At 37.4% G+C, this 21,614-nt stretch overlaps 1 protein-coding gene across 3 annotated transcripts in view; it reads left to right on the top strand.

The window, feature by feature from the left end:
• Nucleotides 1–4,767: 4,767 nt before the first annotated feature.
• LOC126356370 (7-methylguanosine phosphate-specific 5'-nucleotidase-like) overlaps nt 4,768–21,614 on the top strand; it is a 62,916-nt gene continuing 46,069 nt past the window's right edge. For 2 of the 3 annotated variants that reach the window (XM_050007361.1, XM_050007359.1), the window contains exons 1-3: nt 4,768–4,938; nt 5,068–5,129; nt 20,033–20,131. In XM_050007361.1, coding sequence (XP_049863318.1) covers nt 5,088–5,129; nt 20,033–20,131 — 141 coding nt within the window. In that variant the 5' untranslated portion in view covers nt 4,768–4,938; nt 5,068–5,087. The remainder of the gene's footprint in view (nt 4,939–5,067; nt 5,130–20,032; nt 20,132–21,614) is intronic. The other variant, XM_050007360.1, reaches the window with a different exon arrangement.

Genomic DNA, 21,614 nt, shown 5'->3' with positions numbered 1-21,614 from the left:
TGCGGAATCCAAACTGATCCTCGCCGAGGTCGGCTTCTACCAGTTTTTCCATTCGTCTGTAAAGAATTCGCGTTATTATTTTGCAGCTGTTGCTTATTAAACTGATAGTTCGGTAATTTTCACACATGTCAACACGTGCTTTCTTTAGGATTGGAATTATTATATTCTCCTTGAAGTATGAGGGTATTTCTCCTGTCTCATACATCTTACTCACCAGATGGTAGAGTTTTGTCAGGACTGGCTCTCCCAAGGCCATCAGTAGTTCTAATGGAATGTTGTCTACTCCCGGGGCCTTGTTTTGACTCAGGTCGTTCGGCGCTCTGTCAAACTCTTCACCCAGTATCATATATCCCATTTCATCTTCATCTACATCCTCTTCCATTTCCATAATATTGTCATCAAGTACATCGCCCTTGTATAGACCCTCTATATACTCCTTCCACCTGAGCTCTTTATATTCATAAAAGTGGCTCTATTTTCTCCAGAGGTCTCTTTAATTTTCCTGTAGGCAGTATCTATCTTTCCCCTAGTGAGATAAGCCTCTACATCCTTACATTTGTCCTCTAGCCATCCCTACTTAGCCATTTTGCACTTCCTGTCGATCACATTTTTGAGACGTTTGTATTCCCTTTTGCCTGCTTCATTTACTGTGTTTTTTATATTTTCTCCTTTCATCAATTAAATTCAATATTTCTTCTGTTACCCAAGGATTTCTACTAGCAGTCGTCTTTTTACCTACTTGATCCTCCGCTGCCTTCACTACTTCATCCCTCAGAGCTACGCATTCTTCTTCTACTGTATTTCTTTCCCCCATTCCTGCCATTTGTTTCCTTATGCTCTCCCTGAAACTCTGTACAACCTCTGGTTTAGTCAGTTTATCCAGGTCCCATCTCCTTAAATTCCCACCATTTTGCAGTTTCTTCAGTTTTAATCTACAGTTCATAACCAATAGATTGTGGTCAGAGTCCACATCTGCCCCTGGAAATGTCTTACAATTTAAAACCAGGTTCCTAAATCTCTGTCTTACCATTGTATAATCTATCTGATACCTTATAGTATCTCCAGGATTCTTCCATGTATACAACCTTCGTGTATGATTCTTGAACCAAGTGTTAGCTATGATTAAGTTATGCTCTGTGGAAAATTCTACCAGATGGCGTCCTCTTTCATTTCTCTCCCCCAATCTATATTCCCCCACTATGTTTCCTTCTCTCCCTTTTCCTGCTCTCCAATTCCAGTCAACCATGACTATTAAATTTTCGTCTCCCTTCACTACCTGAATAATATCTTTTATGTCATCATACATTTCATCAATTTCTTCATCTACACTCCTGTAAATTGAAATAAGAACACCGTGAATTCATTGTCCCAGGAAGGGGAAACTTTATTGACACATTCCTGGGGTCAGATACATCACATGATCACACTGACAGAACCACAGGCACATAGACACAGGCAACAGAGCATGCACAATGTCGGCACTAGTACAGTGTATATCCACCTTTCGCAGTAATGCAGGCTGCTATTCTCCCATGGAGACGATCGTAGAGATGCTGGATGTAGTCCTGTGGAACGGCTTGCCATGCCATTTCCACCTGGCGCCTCAGTTGGACCAGCGTTCGTGCTGGACGTGCAGACAGCGTGAGATGACGCTTCATCCAGTCCCAAACATGCTCAATGGGGGACAGATCCGGAGATCTTGCTGGCCAGGGTAGTTGACTTACACCTTCTAGAGCACGTTAGGTGGCACGGGATACATGCGGACGTGCATTGTCCTGTTGGAACAGCAAGTTCCCTTGCCGGTCTAGGAATGGTAGAACGATGGGTTCGATGACGGTTTGGATGTACCATGCACTATTCAGTGTCCCCTCGACGATCACCAGAGGTGTACGGCCAGTGTAGGAGATCGCTCCCCACACCATGATGCCGGGTGTTGGCCCTGTGTGCCTCGGTCGTATGCAGTCCTGATTGTGGCGCTCACCTGCACGGCACCAAACACGTATACGACCATCATTGGCACCAAGGCAGAAGCGACTCTCATCGCTGAAGATGACACTTCTCCATTCGTCCCTCCATTCACGCCTGTCGCGACACCACTGGAGGCGGGCTGCACGATGTTGGGGCGTGAGCGGAAGACGGCCTAATGGTGTGCGGGACCGTAGCCCAGCTTCATGAAGACGGTTGCGAATGGTCCTCGCCGATACCGCAGGAGCAACAGTGTCCCTAATTTGCTGGGAAGTGGCGGTGCGGTCCCCTACGGCACTGCGTAGGATCCTACGGTCTTGGCGTGCATCCGTGCGTCGCTGCGGTCCGGTCCCAGGTCGATGGGCACGTGCACCTTCCGCCGACCACTGGCGACAACATCGATGTACTGGGGAGACCTCACGCCCCACGTGTTGAGCAATTCGGCGGTACGTCCACCCGGCCTCCCGCATGCCCACTATACGCCCTCGCTCAAAGTCCGTCACCTGCACATACGGTTCACGTCCACGCTGTTGCGGCATGCTACCAGTGTTAAAGACTGCGATGGAGCTCCGTATGCCACGGCAAACTGGCTGACACTGACGGCGGCGGTGCACAAATGCTGCGCAGCTAGCGCCATTCGACGGCCAACACCGCGGTTCCTGGTGTGTCCGCTGTGCCGTGCGTGTGATCATTGCTTGTACAGCCCTCTCGCAGTGTCCGGAGCAAGTATGGTGGGTCTGACACACCGGTGTCAATGTGTTCTTTTTTCCATTTCCAGGAGTGTATATATAGCCTGAATAATTTCTTTTATCTCATCTTACAGTTCATCAATTTCTTCATATATATATATATATATATATATATATATATATATATATATATATATATATAGGAGAACTATATTCAAGTAGATATATTTTATTTTGTATTTACTCGTGAATGCAAAATATTTTCCGCATATTTTTTGTAAAAATCACCTTGTGATGAAATCAGAAGTTCCATATCTTTGTTGTTGGCAGTCCTGCCAAATTATAAAAATGATTCATAACTGTTGCCATGTACATTTGTTGCGGAAATGTTATGGTAGGATTTCCAACAAAATTTAAAGAAAGTGCATTTCTTGTTCTATCACAAGGTAGTTTTAGCACATGATGTCCATATAAAACAGTGTGCATTCTAGACTATATATGATTTAGAGCTGTATATATTAGACTGTTAGAACCACAAAAGTGAATAAGCAAGAGCTAGAGTGGCTGTGCTGGTGTTGGGGCAGGGTTCTCTAGTTATTATATGACACAAAATTTATTCTACAATCACAGTATGATACTTGCCAACTGTGCACCATGAAATCAGCATAATTCTCCTCATCAGATGAGTCCCAAGGTGCCTAATTTCTTCTCGTGTCAATCCCTTTGTGTGTGTGAACCTGATGACAAAGGGAAAATTATTGTATCACTGAATTAATCTTAACAGCTAGCTAACCATTCACCTGAAGTGTTTTTATAAACTATAGGTTCTGGTCTTCAAAATATTTTGTAGTGATTATTCTACATTTACATGCATTACCAGACGCATGCAGTATACAGTGCATCTCATTGTAGTTGTTCACTTCATAGATCAGTCAAAGCTGTTACGAGGGGTGTGATAACGCAACAGTAATTCATCTTTGTGTCTGACTAAACCATAGAAACGTATCTACTGAAAGAAGACTAAATTGGGGTTCTGTATGCCGCCAAACTACCGCCAACAAGGTTAATATACAACATGAACAACAAATGTCCCAACACAGTTCCCTGGTGCACACCTCAATATACTTCTGCTTCAGTCGATTACTGTCCTTACATGCCTGCTGCTGAAGCCGAGCGGTTCTAGGTGCTTCAGTGCGGAACCGCGCTGATGCTACGGTAGCAGGTTCGAATCCTGCATTGTGCATGGATGTGTGTGATGTTCTTAGGTTAGTTAGGTGTAAGTAGTTCTAAGTCTCGGAGACTGATGGCCTCAGATGTTAAGTCCCATAGTGCTTAGAGCCATTTGATCCATTTTTTGTCCTTACAGATAATATGCTGTGTCCATCCCACCAAGAAATCCTCATTCCAGTTACACATTTCACTTGATACTCCATTCATTAATAAGCATTTGTGTAGTACTGAGTGAAATGTCTTTTGGAAATTAAGAAACACTATATCTACCTAATTGCCTTGATCCATGGATTTCAGAATGCCACGTGAGAAAGACAGGAGTTGGATTTCAAATGTTCGATGTTTTCGGAATCAGTGCTTGTTGACATGGAGGAGATCGCTGTGCTCGCGATATACTACTACATTTGAGATCAAAATGTGTTCTAAGATTCTACAAAAATTGATATCAAGGACAATAGACGGTAATTTTTTTAACCATTGCTGCTGCCCTTCCTGTAGATGGGTGTGAACTGAGCTTTCATCCAACGACCGGGCGCTGTGAGTCTAATTTTTGCGTGTTTGTATGTTTTACATGTTATTTGCCGTTGAAGTGAATTTAATAAGATTTTTATGTAAATTTGGGCTTCCTGCAAATAATATATCGTGTCGATGGATGGATAAATAAATAAAACACCTTCTACTTTCGGGATTCAAAGCTCCTTTGACGAAGAGAATTGAATGCTGCTGAGAACTCACACTCGGATTACTTCACAACTGAGCGTTAAAATATTCCTGGTAATTATATTCATTATATAAATTCATTCCGTAACTTAAAACCAGTCGTGACTATTCCTATACTTGTACTGACTGGCGGTCAGTTTTGTTATCTTTGGAGTAGCAGCACAGCTGTTTTTGGCAACATACAGAATGTCGCTGACGACTTGAAAGTGACAAAGACAGCAAATAGATTGGCGTCTATGAGTCTTTTATTTATTGTTTATTTTCTGTGAGATTAACGTAGTGATAATCATTGCCCAACTGATGCCTTAAGTCGTGAATCAAGACTGTTGGTAAAGTGTGTATGCTACTTAACTATTTTTTTATGGACTGTTTATTACTTTTCCGGCTGTGAAAAACATGAGTATAGTAACTCAGTGGCAGTAAAAATGTTCGAGTAATTGTCGTCATGAAACATATTTTGCAGAATTGCCGTTTTGGTGTAAAATGAAAGACATAAAGGCTGGGAAGAAGATAAGGATCGAAGACGTAAGTGTCTTTAATTAAGGCTGTTACATTCATCTTTCAAATACACCAGCTACTTAGTTAACAATTTTAAATATTACTCATTAAGTTTCCATGAAAAAATTTTTATTCCTGTGTTTGGTTTTTTGTAAACTTTAGTAGCATATTGTTTCGGTTTCATCAGTATATGATTGTAGTTGCACATACAACAATAGAATTCTCTGAAGATCAGACTCTCATGTATGCTAACGTCGTCTCGTTTTCACTTACTGGCTTCTTGTTTGGTTTGAGACACATGTGAACAGTCATTGAATCAACTGATACCACATTTCTGCTTTGGCGCAAGACGGACATAATCCACTCGTCGAAATATATTTAGTAGTACTTATAGTAGTTTTGTTTATCTTTATATCTCTTTTACAAGAATATTGGACGTGTCACAGTATTACAATTTAACAATAACAAAAATAAAGTAACTCACATATACTGACTTATATGTCTGGAATGACAAAGATCAGTAGGGTAGTTGGCTATGGCTTATAGCAGGAAACGCCCTAACATTTACTTGAAATAATTTAAGACGACCATCGAACACCTAAATTAGGCTGGCTGGGTGAATATTAGAGCCTCCACTGTCCCGAATGTAAGTCCTTTCTTTAAAGTGGTGCAAGCTCATTCAGTTTAACCTTAGTGTAAATACTGTTTTATAAGTAAGTTATTTATTAATGATAAAAGGGTAAAGCAGTGCTGTTCATTCGTTTCTCACGACCAGTCATGGTGCACACTGTACACACACTATCAGCTGATATCAGGACCATTTTGTGCACTGCAACTTCGTATTTGCTAGCTGAAAAATTCAGTCAGTTTTCCTCTGTGGTGTATTGAGCTCATGAAGAGGATAAGGTGTTAGTATTAAACATGTTATAGCTTTGGTGGTACAATTTTCCAGAAAATGAAAAAAAAAAAGGAACTAATGTAGTGTAGTTTTATGTGGGATGGTAGACATTATTATTATTACTATTATTGGGTTTCATTTTTTGCCAGATCCCTATTCTGTGTTGTATAAGCAATCCGTCAATGTATAACTTTTTTGGGTTAATATGTATTTTTAACCGCCATTTTAAATAAGTATGTTTTAGTAATTTCTTTAATCTCATTTGTCAACTTAGTTTTATTCCTTGGTCAAGAATGATGTTTTGAGTTTTATGTTTATTCTTCCTTGATAAATGTAAGTTCAGTGTAGATCTTGTTCTATGATTGTGGACATTACTGTTTGAGCAGTAATTACCAATGTTATTTTTTATGTGTAAAACTGTATGGTGAATGTATTCACATGGTGCAGTTTAATTCCCCAGTTACAAGGAGCTCAACCCTATTTTTAGTTATTTATTCTTATGGCCCTTTTTTGCATCTTGAAAACTGTTCACATTTTGTGCATTTGATCTCCAGAAAAGAATTCCATAGTTAAGAATTGTGTATACATATGACTAGTATGTAACTAAAACTGGATGATACTGATGACAGGACCTGAAGGGTGTAACATGCTGATGACATTCAGTTTGCAAAGATCTTCAACTGAGAATCATTATCCATTCCTAGAACGTTTGCATTTGTTGCACTTGCTTGTAGTGCTGCCCTCTCTATTTTCCCTCAAACTGAAATCAGGGCCTTTTTTTCTTTTTGTTCAGAGTCATTTTACTCTTTACTGACCAATTGTAACCTTCCTGGAGGGTTTGATTTATTTTCTGTGCAACATATTCACTTGTTTTCTCAGTGACTGTGACATTGCTGTCATCCTCCATGCCTAACACTAGTGAGAAGGTCATTAATGTACGCCAGGAACAGTATTTGTCCTAAAATGCTAACCTGAGGAGCTGCAAAATTGATAGTTTGGCTTTAATAAACACTGGAAAGATCTAAAACTATTCCTATAACACATTTGTATTTGTGAAGAATATGAAGTACCACTTTTGTGAATTCTACGATGGCTGATACCTGCTACTGCCACTTTGGAAACTAAACTTGATTCACTTAAAACGTTGTATTTATTCTAGTATCTCATTAATCTGCCTTTCAAAACTGACTTCGTTGTTTTTAAGAAAGATGACATTAGGGAAATGGGCCAGTAAATTTCTATGTTTGCTGGGGTCAGCAGAGGTGTCCGATCCCATCCGGCTTTGACCTGTGATGTAAGGGTGTTGTGCTGTATGACGTCATGACAGCACGGAGTTTAGTTAGAGTTGGTTGTTTTTGTAGATGTCACCTTGTTGTGTTACGACTCGGAGTTTAGTTTGAGTTTATTGTGTTTGTAGATGTCATCTTGTTGCGGTTGGTGGTGTCCTCTGGTGTTGTGTGTATAATCCATGTGTTATGAGGTGTATTGGGTTCATTTGCGTGTCGTTGGTAGCAGTGTCAATTAATTTGTATTGACTGTGATTAAACAACAGAAACTAGTTTCAGTGAGATGCCTAATTTATTTTTAATTTTTAATGTGATTGTGGTTTTGATTGGTGTTATTGGTTTGCTGTTTTTTGTGCGGTAAGGAGTTTAATTAATTTTCTGACTTCTTTTGTTAGGTATGGATATGACAGCGAAATTTAACAGTTCGCATTTGTGAGATGTGTTTGGACATGATGTCCCTCATAAAATTTTTGCAGATGTTTGGACTGCTGGTCGAATAAGTCAAGTGCAGTGTCTGTAAAGAGAATGTGCGGTTGGCCAGAGTTCTGGTGCCTCGGATCATCATTGTTGCATGTGGTGTTGCTGAAGTGATAACCTTTGGTGCTCCATTAGACGCAGACCTGGTTCGAGAAGTCTAGGTTGGCCATGAGAGAGATTGTTTAGATGACGTATTATTTTTGTTATATATCCTCCATCAGTTTTTGTGTACACGAGACTGGTGTGAGAGAGAGAGGACAAGTTTTAAATTGGTTTTCTTTTTTTAGGGAAGTTTGTTCTGAATATGTGAAGTGTACCAGTAAGTATATCCTCCATCAGTTTTTGTGTACACGAGACTGGTGTGAGAGAGAGAGGACAAGTTTTAAATTGGTTTTCTTTTTTTAGGGAAGTTTGTTCTGAATATGTGAAGTGTACCAGTAAGTTGGACAGGCCAGGTGTGGTAGTCGAGATAGATGAGTCGCTGTTTGGAAAGAGGAAATATGGGAGGTGTAATTCTCTAGTTGATTTAATAGGTGTGGGGGGGGGGGGCATTATTTCATGGGAGTGGGTATGCAGATTGTGTTTTCAGGATTTTGGACGGGAGTACGGAGAGGGAACTAGTGGGGTTGATTGAAGAGTATATGGAGGACGGGAGTACGGCAGTGTCAGACACTTTTTCGTGTTATAGAGTGTACTAATACAATAGAGGGGCTTTGCGGGGTGGTAAAATCAATCACAGGGAGGGGGAAGAGGTATTCTTCTAACCTGCAATCTCATCTAGATAAGAGGTGATCATGTTGCGGAGAGTTCGTTTTTGTGTGTGTGTGTGTGTGTGTGTGTGTGTGTGTGAGAGAGAGAGAGAGAGAGAGAGAGAGAGAGAGAGAGAGAGAGAGAGAGAGAAATTGAAATTGAGTTTCGTGTATTTTCTGATTTTTTTTTTTTTTTTTTTTTTTTTTTGGGGGGGGGGGGGTGAAGGTTGGGAGGAGCAGTGGGGTTTGGTAGGTTGTCGGTGGTTTGGGAGTTTTTTTGGTTTTTTGGGAGTGGGGGGGCTCTGTTTGAGGCTGTGATTGCATTTGATTGTGGTGGCTGACCTAATGTGTAGTGCCGGAATTTTTTCGTGGTAAGTAGTCATTTTTTTTGTGTCTATTGTTCACGAGTTGTGATGCTTTGTGAGGTTTTTCATGAGTTGTTGGTTTGGTGTTATTGACATAAACAGTTTGGAGCGAAGGCTCCATACAGTTCACAGTCTTCATTTGAATGCATTAGGAAAGGAGGTACTTACAGAAAAAAAGTTTTACTCGTATTTCGCGGTGCAATGAAGTACCCAGGACAAGTGGAAATCGATCACAAGTAACAAAGCGTTCTTTTCATGCAGTGAACAATGTAGCCATCAATCGGTGTCAAATCATTAAATGGTTTAAAACCAGTAGGCCAGAAAGTAACATTCAAGCTGGGAAACAAACACAAATTACGAAATGGTTCAAGCCAAAAAGATATGAAGCACAAATTTTGCAAGCCCCAAAAATACTGCAAGACAAACAAGCTGCTGTACGTGTGTCTTCCAGAACAAGGTAAGCTCCAGAGAGGAACAGTGATTTTTTATGGCTGGCACCAGGGAAATCACTTCAGCACCATCAAGAATGTAACTATGGATGTAAGTACACAATATCAAAGTGACAAAGAAATGTACAAGCCAAGTGAGCAAGCTGATGGGCTGCTACAGAAGAATCCAGACCTACCCCTTTGTGAGGATGGCTCATTATTAAATATTTGGTCTTTAAAAAATAAAATTGGTGATCTTAGTAGTAACTATATAATGCATTGTAATATAAATGTTTTAAGTGCTGACTACTCATGTGACAGAAGCTCTAAGTTAGATGAGCTACAAGGTTTTTATCTGAATTTCTAAATGGTAAATTAATTTGTTTAAATGAGCACTGGCTTAGTAGTGATACCATAAAAAGCTTAAATAAAACTGAAAACTTCAAGGTAGCTACCAGCTTTTGTAGGATAAATAAGTCACGAGGAGGTTCATGCATACTCATTCATTCTGATTTAGTTTACCACGTAAGATGTGACTTCAATTGTTTTAATGAAGAATGTATTTTTGAATGTTGCTGTGTTGAGTTAAAGGACTTAAATGTTGTTATAATATCAATTTAAAAATCCCAGGGAAGGTGACAACTGAGCATTTCCTACGTAAATTTCAGAGTTTGTTAGAATACCTCAGTAAAGAAAAGAGGAAAAAAATTGTGGTTTGTGCTGATTTCAACATCAACGTGTTGAATGAAACATCTGAGGTATCAATATTTACAAACTTAATAAAAAAATATGGCTTCAAATTAAATTTTTCTGAGTCTACAACAGAAAATGCTCAGTCAGCTACATGCATTGACAGTATTTTAACGAATTACGTATTTGAAGATGGATATAAATTTTGTCTACATCTAAGAATTTCTGATCATTCAGCATTATTCATTGAGCTACGCAGAGCAGTTAGAGAAGTCTCTTGTAAAAAAGTTTATGTAAAAAGGATCTTCAACTAAGAAACTTTGACTCTATTCCATGATAAGCTCCAGGAGACAGAATGGCACTTTATAAAAATATTTCATGAACGGAAAATTTTGAAGCATTTCTAAGGGATTTTCTAAGTGTTTTCAATGAAATGTTTCCACAAAAAATTTATTTTAATAAAATGACAAAATTAAAATGGATCACTAAAGGTATAAAAATCTCCAGTGCTAAGAAGAGGCAGCTACATAAGGAACTAAGACATAATAAAAAAATTGAATTTATTGATTATGTTAAATGATACAAAAGTACATTTAAGAAAGTTGTCAAAGCAGCAAAGCAAATGACAAATAATAAATTAATCTTAAAACATGAGAATAAATGAAAGGCAGTGTGGTCAGTTGTAAAACACGAATTGGGTATCAAAGCCTCTAGACATAGAATTAGTACAATTAAACTTGAAGATGAGATCATTGTAAATCGGCTCAAATTTCAGAATGCTTCAATGAGTTCTTCATTAATGTAGTGAAACCAGAGGTTAATGTTGCAGATTATGAGAACAGTGTATTCCTCTTTGGACTAAATCATAATTCTGAATGCCTCACAAAATTCAAAACAGTTTCAACAATAGATGTAGAAAAAAATATATTAAAACTAAAAAACAAAAATTCTGCTGGTTGGGATGGAATACCAGCAAAAGTCCTTAAATTTGTGTGTAAAATAATAGGATACCCACTATCTAAAATAATAAACCAATCGTTTGAACAAGGAAGCTTTCCAGAGGTGCTGAAGTATGCAGAAGTAAAACCGTTGCTCAAGAAAGGGTCAAGAGAGGATATGGGGAATTACCGTCCCATCTCCCTCCTTCCAGTCCTATCAAAAATCTTTGAAAATCCTGCTGCTAATAAAATTCGAAATTTTATGGAGAAATATGATATTACTACGGAAAACCAATTTGGTTTCCGGCTTGGCAAAAGTACTACTGGTGCAATTAACAAGTTTATCGACAAGATCAGCACATCATTGGACAACCATAATAAAGTTGCAGGAATCTTTTGTGATCTTTTTTGACTCTGTAAATCATGCACTGCTCATCTATAAGCTTGACAAGTATGGGATCAAGGGTAATGTTCTAAATTGGCTTATTTCATACTTAGCAAATAGGAAACAAAGAGTGATTGTCTCATCAAATGCAGCAAATTACTATTCAAAATGGAAAACAGTAGCCCAAGGTGTCCCTCAAGGCTCGATTCTAGGACCTATTTTGTTCTTGTTCTATGTTAATGATTTACAGACAATATGAATGCTCCATCGATTTTATTTGCAGATGACACATCTGTATTAATTGAAAAACAGGAGCCAGAAACATCCCTCTCTACATAATAAACAGAATGAACAAACTAGAAACATGGTTCCAACTGAATGGATTAAGATTGAACATCCCCAAAATCCAGTTCAGAACAAAACAGTCAAAGCCCCAAGAAATTAAAATAACTCATAAAAATCAGGATACAGAAGAAGTAGATTCTGTGAAGTTTTTAGGGTTAAACCTAAATGAAAATTTAAATTGGAATAAACATGTTGACTACCTGTTAAACAAATTATGTAGCTTTGCAGTTCCTATGCAAATATTAGCTGGTGCAACAGACATGAATACAAGGAAAATTGCATACCACAGCTACTTTCAATCAGTTGTAAAGTATGGTATTATTTCTAGGAGAAATTATGCCAATACTAAAGTTACAGAAAAGAATAATAAGGAACATGTGTACTGCCCATCCAAGGACATCATGTCGCCAACTATTTGAAAAACTACAGTTATTAACAGTTCCCTCCTTATACATCTATGATATTATCTTCTTTCTACATAGCAATTTAGAGTTATTCGAGAAAAACTATTTCAATCACGCATATAACACGAGAAACAAAGACAATTTTATGCTTCCCACTCATTGCTTAAACCTATATGCGCAGTCTCCTCAGTATATGCAATGAAAATTCATAGCAAACTAAAAGGAAAGAATGTTCTGTGTATGAACCCAGAGACACTGAAAACAAAGCTATATGATATACTTGTCAAACACTGCTACTACACTGTTGAGGAGTTCATGAAGGATGAACTTAACATTTGAGGAGGATAAATTTACATATAGTCTTGTGTGTAAATGTAGCTGTCCTTCACATATTAATGTTAAAATTCTTTGTACCAATTAGGCCTAAGTAGCGTTATCCATTTCTTTGACGTGTCTCCTGTACTCTAATCATATGATTAGAAATTGTGTGTTATGAGACAAATAAAACACTATTCACTATCACAGGTGTAGGTGTCATGTTTTGGTATTGTCACTTCTGGTTGATTTATGTAACTTACGGGAAGTATCTGATTCCAATGTTTTAGTTGTAGATGCATTTTGGTATTGTGACCTATTTAGGTCAAGGGAAGTGTCCTACTCCAATGTGTCATCGTAGCTCTTTGTGTTTTGGTATCGTCAGGTGTAGTTAACCTATATAGGTCAAGGAATGTGTCGGATTCCAATTTTTGGTGTTGGTTTTGTGGTGTCGATAGTTGCGGTATAATTATAATTTTTGGGTGTTGTTGGTTTTTATTTTGTGCTATCGATTGGCTTCAGGTTGTGTGTGTGTGTGTGTGTGTGTGTGTGTGTACAGTTTGTCCCCACCCAAAAAACCCCAATTTCACTACACTGATCTTGTTAGTTTTTGAGGGAGATGTGTTTGTTGTTTTTATATGTATTTTTGTGTTTGTTGTCGTGTTTATGTAATGATGTCATAGGTGCCATATTGCAGATGTTGAGAATGGTTGTTTTCACTATATTGGTGATGTCATGGGTCAAAGCAGATGGGTGGAATCTGACAATTCTGTAATCCTGTTACCTTTCTTTAGGAGTGGTACAACTCTCGCATGTTTTAAATTTTTAATACTGTACTGTGAAAAATTATCAGATGTGAAGGAATCCTTCGTTGTGATTTTTAAGGTAGCTTGTATTCTCTCTATCCATTATTTCAGCACACACATTAATACTTCATGTAAGCCTGCTGAATTTACCTTTTTTTAAGCTTTTGTACAGTTTTACTGATTTCATGCTTTGTTGTTGGTAGCAAAAACATTATTTACAGGTCTCATATTTGTTTTGTGAGTTTTTGCTGTATCATCTCTGTAATACTTGAAGAATTTCCATACATGTAGTTTGCCAGGTAGCGTGGATCATTTATTACTTTATCCCCCTCTGCTGTCAGTATGTTGTTATGCCTTTGTTTATATCTCCATCTTCTTTTCTTATGACATCTTAGACTGCTTTGCCTTTATTCTCTGCATTGTATATTATTTTGTCGTTTACTTTTTTGCAGCAATCAGCACATTCCTATAAATATTTTTATACCTACAATAGAAATTCAAGACTGTGGCTCTTTATGACTCTATCATGGAACTGAGGCACTTCTACATCTACATCTACATATACATATACACTCTGCAAACCACTGGGAGGTGCATGGCAGAGGGTATGTCCCACTGTGACAGTTATTAGGGTTTCTTCATGTTCTATTCACACATGGAGTCCAGGAAGAAAGATTGTTTGAATGTCATTGTGCGTACATTAATTATTCTAATCTTATATTCATAATCCCTACTGAGTGATGTGTAGAGGGTAATAGCATATTCCTAGAGTAATCTTTTAAAGCTGGTTCTGGAAACTTCATTATCAGACTTTCTCGGGATAGTTTAGATCTATCTTCAAGAGAGTTCCAGTTCAGTCCCTGCAATATCTCTGTGACATGATGCCCTTCTCTTTATAAGTTGAATATCCCCTGTTACTCCTATCTGGTATGGGTCACACACATGTGAGCAGTGTACTAGAACCTGTCAAAAGTGATATTTGTAAGCAGTCTCCTTTGTAGATTAATTACACTTTTCCAGTATTCTACCAAAAACTGAAGCCTGCCACCTGCCTTATCCATGACTGAACCTGTGTGATCATTCCATCTCACATCCCTACAAATTATATCCAGGTATTTGTACGAGTTGGCCAATGGTAACAGTGAGCCACTGATATTATAGTCATAGGATACTACATTTTTCCGTTCTGTGAAGTGCACAGTTTCACATTTCTGAACATTTAGAACAAGGTGCCATCCTATGCACCATTTTGAAATCGTATTAAGATCTGACTGAATATTTATGCAGCTTCTTTCGGGTAGTAGTTCATTATACATAACGGCACTGTCTGCAAAAACATTAACATTGTCTGCAAGGTCATTATTATACATCATGAACAGCAAGTGTCCCTACACACTTCCCAGGGGCACACCTGAAGTTACTTCTACATCTAACAATGACTCTCCATCCAAGATATCATGCTGTGTCCTCCCTGTGGAAAAGTCCTCAGATCTATTTACAAATGTTGCCAGATACCCCACACAATTGTACTTTTGATGATAAAGTGATTAGATTAGATTAGATTAATACTTGTTCCATAGATCATGAATACGACACTTCGTAATGATGTGGAACGTGTCAGGTTAATAAAAGATGTCTGTACAAGAAATTACATTACACAAAATATTGTATGACACTAATGATTAAGTTTTTTTTAATTTCTTTTTATTTTTTTTTATTTACTTTATATCTAAAAATTCAGCCAATGAGTAGAAGGAGTTGTCATCTAGATATTCTTTTAATTTATTTTTAAATGTTAGTTGGCTATCTGTCAGGCTTTTGATGCTGTTTGGTAGGTGCCCAAAGACTTTTGTGGCAGCATAATTTACCCCTTTCTGTGCCAAAGTCAGATTTAACCCTGCATAGTGAAGATCATCCTTTCTCCTGGTGTTATAGGTATGCACACTGCTATTACTTTTGAATTGGGTTGGATTATTATCAACAAATTTCATAAGGGAATATATATACTGTGAGGTTACTGTGAGGATCCCTAGATCCTTAAATAGATGTCTGCAGGATGACCGTGGGTGGGCTCCAGCAATTATTCTGATTACACGTTTTTGTGCAATGAATACTTTTCTACTCAACGATGAATTACCCCAGAATATGATGCCATACGAAAGCAGTGAATGAAAGTAGGCATAGTAAGCTAATTTACTGAGATTCTTATCACCAAAATTTGCAATAACCCTAATAGCATACGTAGCTGAACTCAGACGTTTCAGCAGACCATCAATGTGTTGCTTCCAGTTTAACCTCTCATCAATGGACACACCTAAAAATTTTGAAAATTCTACCTTAGCTACAGACTTCTGTTCAAATTCTATATTTATTACTGGAGTTGTGCCATTTACTGTACGGAACTGTATATACTGTATTTTATCAAAATTTAAAAGGAGTCCGTTTGCTGAGAACCACTTAATAATTTTGTGAAAAACATCATTTACAATTACATCACTTAGTTCTTGGTTTTTGGATGTTATTACTATACTTGTATCATCAGCAAAAAGAACTAACTTTGCATCTTCATCAATGTGGAATGGTAAGTCATTAATGTATATCAAGAACAGTAAAGGACCTAAGACCGAATCCTGTGGGACCCCGTGCTTGATAGCACCCCAGTTTGAGGAATCAGCTGTTGTTTTAACATTACACGAACCACTTATTTCAACTTTCTGCATTCTTCCAGTTAAGTATGAATTAAACCATTTGTGCACTGCCCCACTCAAACCATAATGATTTAGCTTATCTAAAAGAATTCCATGATTTACACAATCAAAGGCCTTTGAGAGATCACAAAAAATACCAATGGGTGATGTCCGGTTATTCAGAGCATTTAATATTTGATCAGTGAAAGCATATATAGCATTTTCTGTTGAAAAGCCTTTCTGAAAACCAAACTGACATTTTGTTAGTACTTTATTTTTACAAATATGGGAGGCTACTCTTGAATACATTACTTTCTCAACAATTTTTGATAGAGCTGTCAGAAGAGAGATTGGGCGGTAGTTGTTGACATCCGACATATCCTGTGGTACTGAATCACATGATTTTCAGAGAGTTAGGAGTACTGCATCTACTGAATACCTTGATCCAAGGCTTTCAAATGTCAAGTTAGGAAAGCGTGAGTTGAATTTCATGCACTTGTGTTCTTGAAATCTGTGCTGGTGGGCATTGAGGAGGTCATTCTGTTCAAGATACCTCATTGTGTTTGAGCTCAGAATATGTTCTAAGATTCTACAACAGATCAATGTCAATAATATTGGACGGTAGTTTTGTGAGACACTTCTACTACCCATCTTGTAGGTAGGTGTGACCTGTGTTTTTTTTTTTTTTTTTTTTTTTTTTTTTTTTTTTTTTTTTACCTGGACACAGTTTTTTGTTTGAGGGATCTACGATAGATTGTAGTTAGAAGAGGGACTAACTCAGTTGCAAATTCACTATGGAATCTGACAGGAATTCATTTGGTCTCTGGAGCTCTGTTCAGTTTTAATGCTTTCAGTTGTTTCCTGACAACACTAGTATTAAATACTTATTTTATTTGTCTTTTCAGTGGCACGAGAATGAAATTGGTGCAATTCTCCTGGGTTTCCCTTTCTAAAGGGACATTTAGAAACAGAATTAAGTGTTTCAGCTGTTGCTTTTGTAGACAGTAACTTTAGTGCCCCTAACAGCCCTTACATATGACCAGAATTTCTTTGGGTTTTGTGAAAAACCACTTGACAATATTCTGCTGCTGTAGTCATTGAAGTCATTACGCATTGTTCTCTTCACAGTCAAATGTTTTTCATTCAGCATCTATCTATCTACAGCTCTGCACTTTTGTTTTACCACTATTTTCAGTAAGCTCAGTTTCTTGACAGTGATTGTATACCATGTAAGTTCCTCCCATTATAAACTGTTCTACTGGGTGCATATCTATCCAGTTGCATGGTCATCTATTCCAGTAAATTCAGAGTTCTTCTACATGCTGCTGCCTTGTGCTGAAAGTTTCAAGTTCCTCATTGAGATATGGCAGTGATTTTTTTCTCACATTTACTGAACATATATATATATAACTTTCTGCATGGTTTAATTGTCCTTTGTAATTTGGTAATCATTGTTATCACAGCTGCACAATGCTCACTGATATCCATTTAGGGTTTGGGAGGACTTCTTAATACCTGCTGTTATCTATTTGTTTTTGTGAGACATTGATACTGATTTGGCTACTTTTGTGAATGTCTTTGCAAAGTTCAGTTTAAATAATGTTGAGAATTTAGAGAATTTCACATTTACATTGGTTTCTATTTACATTTAATCTCAACTCTGGTTTGGTAGTTCTTTCTAAAAGTCGTATATATATAATTTTTTTAATAAATGTATTTTGTAAGCTTGTGCAGTTCAGGGAACTTTTTGATACATGATGTTATTATTTGCAGAAATGTGTTAAAATGTACGCCCAATAAATACAGTTATTGTTATGACAAAATAGTCATTTTCTTTGCCAGTTTGTAGCCACTGCACCTTTCTTTCTTTCATTTTACCATGTTCCATAGATACCATTAAGAAAAAGAAACTTCAGGGATATGAAATGAATCGAAGAATACATTAACAACAGACAAACAGATCATAGAAACTTAGTCTGTGTACTGTAGGCAGTATATCTTTACACTGCTTAATCCTATTCAAGCCTACGTCAGCTACATTTAAAGTAGCCAGCTATTTGGAAGAAAGCAGATGTTGATCTTCTATTGGTGGTTTAATGTTTACTTGATGATACTAATATTTTTCAAAGAAAATATTTACCTAAACTTGCAATTACGAAGGCTTATTTGCAATAGGTTACTACTTTTCATGCATCTTTACAATGGACACTGCTGTTTTCCATGTAAGTAACAGTACTTACAAACACTTTAATCTGGATACACAGTTGATTTGTGGAAAGAGTGGCTCATGAAGAATATTTTTTAATTTTCTATCGAATTTTTTGAGATTTACAATGTCTTGCTTTGTTAGATGGTAGCTTGTTGAATTTCTTTGTACCAGAGTACATAACTCCATTCTGAATCCTAGACAAGGAAGCTAAGCCAGTATGAAAATTAGTTTTAAGCCTGAAATTGTGTTTGTGTGTGTCATAGTTTGCTAACAGTAATTTTCACTATCAGTTAAAAAAAATTATTGAGATATTTTTAATGTACTGGAAAGTGAGTGCAAGAATTCGGATCACTTGAAAAGGCTTCTGCAAGATATGTGATCATCTGTTTATTGGCCAGAAGTGACCTGTAACAATATTGCATATAAAGTATCACATTGTGCTTAAGCTCCCAGCGTTTCTCCATAAGTTTAATAAACACAGCAGATATGCATAACAGGTTCTTGAGTAATCAACAATATATTCTCCTCCACCATTTGCAACAGCCTGCCATTGCTGGGGTAACTTCTTAATTCCACAACTGTAGAAATCATGTGGTTTTGAGGCAAAGAACTTGTTGAGCTGTGTGTGTTTTATCCAAGAAAGTTTCTTGAGGGTTGTTCAATAGAGAGTGGAAAAGGTGACAATCTGAGGGTGCAATATCAGATGAATAAGGTGTTGTGGAGTGACTTCCTATCCCAACTCCTGCTTAGCATTTTCTTGTCAGTCTAGCAGAATGCAGATAGGCATTATAGTGGAGTAAAGTCACTTCATACAGTCTTACTGGTTGTGGTTCTAGGGTTGTGTCTGCAAGAAATCTCAGTTGTTGGCAGTAAATGTCAGCAGTGGAGGTCACACCTCGGCCAAGTAATTCATAGTATAACAAACTGTCACTGTTTCACCAGATACCAAACATTATCTTTTGTAGATGCTCATAGGTCTTTGTATGGGGAATTGCTGCTTTGTTTAGGCTTGGCCATTCCTCTCTCTTCCTTATGTTAGCATAAAAACACAATTTCTTGTCACCAGTAATTATATACAATAGGAATAGTCTGTACTGCTCGTGAGCCAGTTGATGACGAGGAAGCAGAGATGCACACTGTTTTCTGTGATTTTGGCTTAGAGCATGCAGCACCCATACAACCAATTTTTTAATCTTCCCCATTGCAAGCAAATTTCACAGATGGAATGATCACAGTTCATCGCATTTGCCAGTTCTGTAGTTCACTAATGCAGATCATTGTGGATTTAGCATTTAAACTATTTTCATAGGTCTTTTTGAATGTCATTAATGTCAAAAAGATCCTCCTTAAAATGAGAAAACTATTTTTTGCCGTGGTCTGTGTAGTGGTGTTATCCTCATACACAAACCCAATTCTTCTGGTTGCCTCCATTGCTGTCACTCCTCTATTGAACTCAAACAGAAGGATGTCAGAAATTCGTGATTTCTCTACTTCACACTCCATTCACTGTATCCAATGACAAAATGTAAACTGAAATAGCAACAGTGAACTACAAATACAAAATGACAATTGATAAACAAACCCATAGCAACTGTAATACCAATATGCAAATTTAAAATGCTACAATCTTATGGACCAGCCTAATACTTAATTTGTTTTAAGTTCACTGCTCCACAATAATTCTGTAAGAGAATGTGGAGACAGGGATGAAAATAAGCACACACATATGCCTTTAAGTAAATGTAAAAAGATATACTTTTAATAGCAAATCATATTGATCTTAACATTTTGATAAGTTTATTTGTGTATTGACTCTATTTTAACTTGTTATCCAGCTGCACACAAGGAGTTGTGCACTGTGTGTAATCCATCTTTCATTTACATGCAGCAGCTAATTTTATTTTGGGTTACTTACATGGAAAATAGATGATACATTTATTTTTTGCAGGTAAAGGCCTTATTAAGTAGATCTGTTCACATTAAGGACAAAAATCATGTGGAGGAGATGGTCAACAGGCTTATCAGTGATGGGAAGGATAAATTACAGGTATGTATGTGCAGCTTATAACTGCCTATTTAATATGTATATGTTTGTTGTGTGTTGTTTTTGTCAGCTGTGTCAGTTTTGTACAAATCTCTTCCAGGACACAGATATGTTTTAATCATTAATTTCCCCCTTTTTAAGATGTCTACCCTATTTTTGTACATCCATGTGATCCTTTAACTTTATGCCATCTGTATTTTTCAATACATTTCTGATAGATACCAGTCTGTTGTTCTATTTTGATATAAAGAGATAGTGGGTTTGTCAGGGAACTATTAGTGTTCAATATTTATAATCCATATGAACCCATTAAACAGTCAAATGTATGAACTACTAGTAATTTGCAGTAGGTGGTGTCTTTGGTGTTAAGGAATAACCACTTTATAACATCCCCTGCTATGGCAACCCTGTCTGTTTGGTTGGTTTTTGGGTGCTATCATTATTGCGTGAGAGGTAGAGTAAGAGGTATATCAATCTGTTATTGTTGTGGCCTGCAGTCTGAAGACTGGTGTATTGCATCTCTGCACCCTATTCTATCCTGTGCAAACTTCTTCCTCTCCAAATAATTACTGCAACCTACATCCTTCTGAATCTTTGTACTGCATTAATCTATTGGTCTTCCTCCCCCTCTCACTCTCCTCCAGTACAAAATTGGTGATCCCGTGAGGCCTCAGAATGTGTCCTATACCTTCTTTTAGTTGTGCCTCATATTTCTTGTCACCCCAATTCTATTCAGTACCTCATAATTGATTACATGATCTGTCCACCTAACCTTCAGCATTTGGCTGAAGCACCACATTTCAAAAGCATATGTTTTCATCTTGTCTAAACTGTTTATTGTCCTTTGCCCTATCAGCCAATCCCTTCTTTTAGTTAAGTTATGCAACAAATTTCTTGTCTTCCAAGTTCTATTCAGTACCTCCTCATTGCTTACATGATCAACCATCTAATCTTCAGAATTCATCTGTAGCACCACATTTGAAAGCATCTGTTTTCTTCCTGTCTAAACTGTTAATTGTCCACATTTCACTTCCATATGTGGCTGCACTCCACACAAATACTTTGAGTAAAGACTTCCTAACACTTAAATCAATATTTAGCGTTAACAAATTTATCTTCTCCAGAAACGCTTTCCTTGCCATTTCCAATCTACATTTTATGTCCTGTCAACCATCATCAACTATTTTGCTGTCCAAATAGCAAAACGTACCCACTACTTTGAATGTCACATTTCCTAGTCTAATTCCTTCCGCATCATGTGATGTAATTCAACTACATTCCATTAGTCTTGTCTTGCTTTTGTTGATGTTCATTTCATAACATCCTTCAAATGCATTCTCCATTCTGTTCAGTTTCTCTTCCAAGTCTTTTGTTGTCTGTGACAGAATGGTAGTGTCATCAGCAAACTTCAAGATTTTTTTTTTCTTCTCCCTGAACTTTAATTCCTACTCCAAATTTTTCTTTGGTATCCTTTACTGCTTGCTCC

Source organism: Schistocerca gregaria, chromosome 3, assembly GCF_023897955.1.
Source record: "Schistocerca gregaria isolate iqSchGreg1 chromosome 3, iqSchGreg1.2, whole genome shotgun sequence".
Lineage (NCBI taxonomy): Eukaryota > Metazoa > Arthropoda > Insecta > Orthoptera > Acrididae > Schistocerca > Schistocerca gregaria.
Note: the sequence above shows the minus strand (reverse complement) of the source record. Positions and strands in the feature narration are given on the sequence as shown.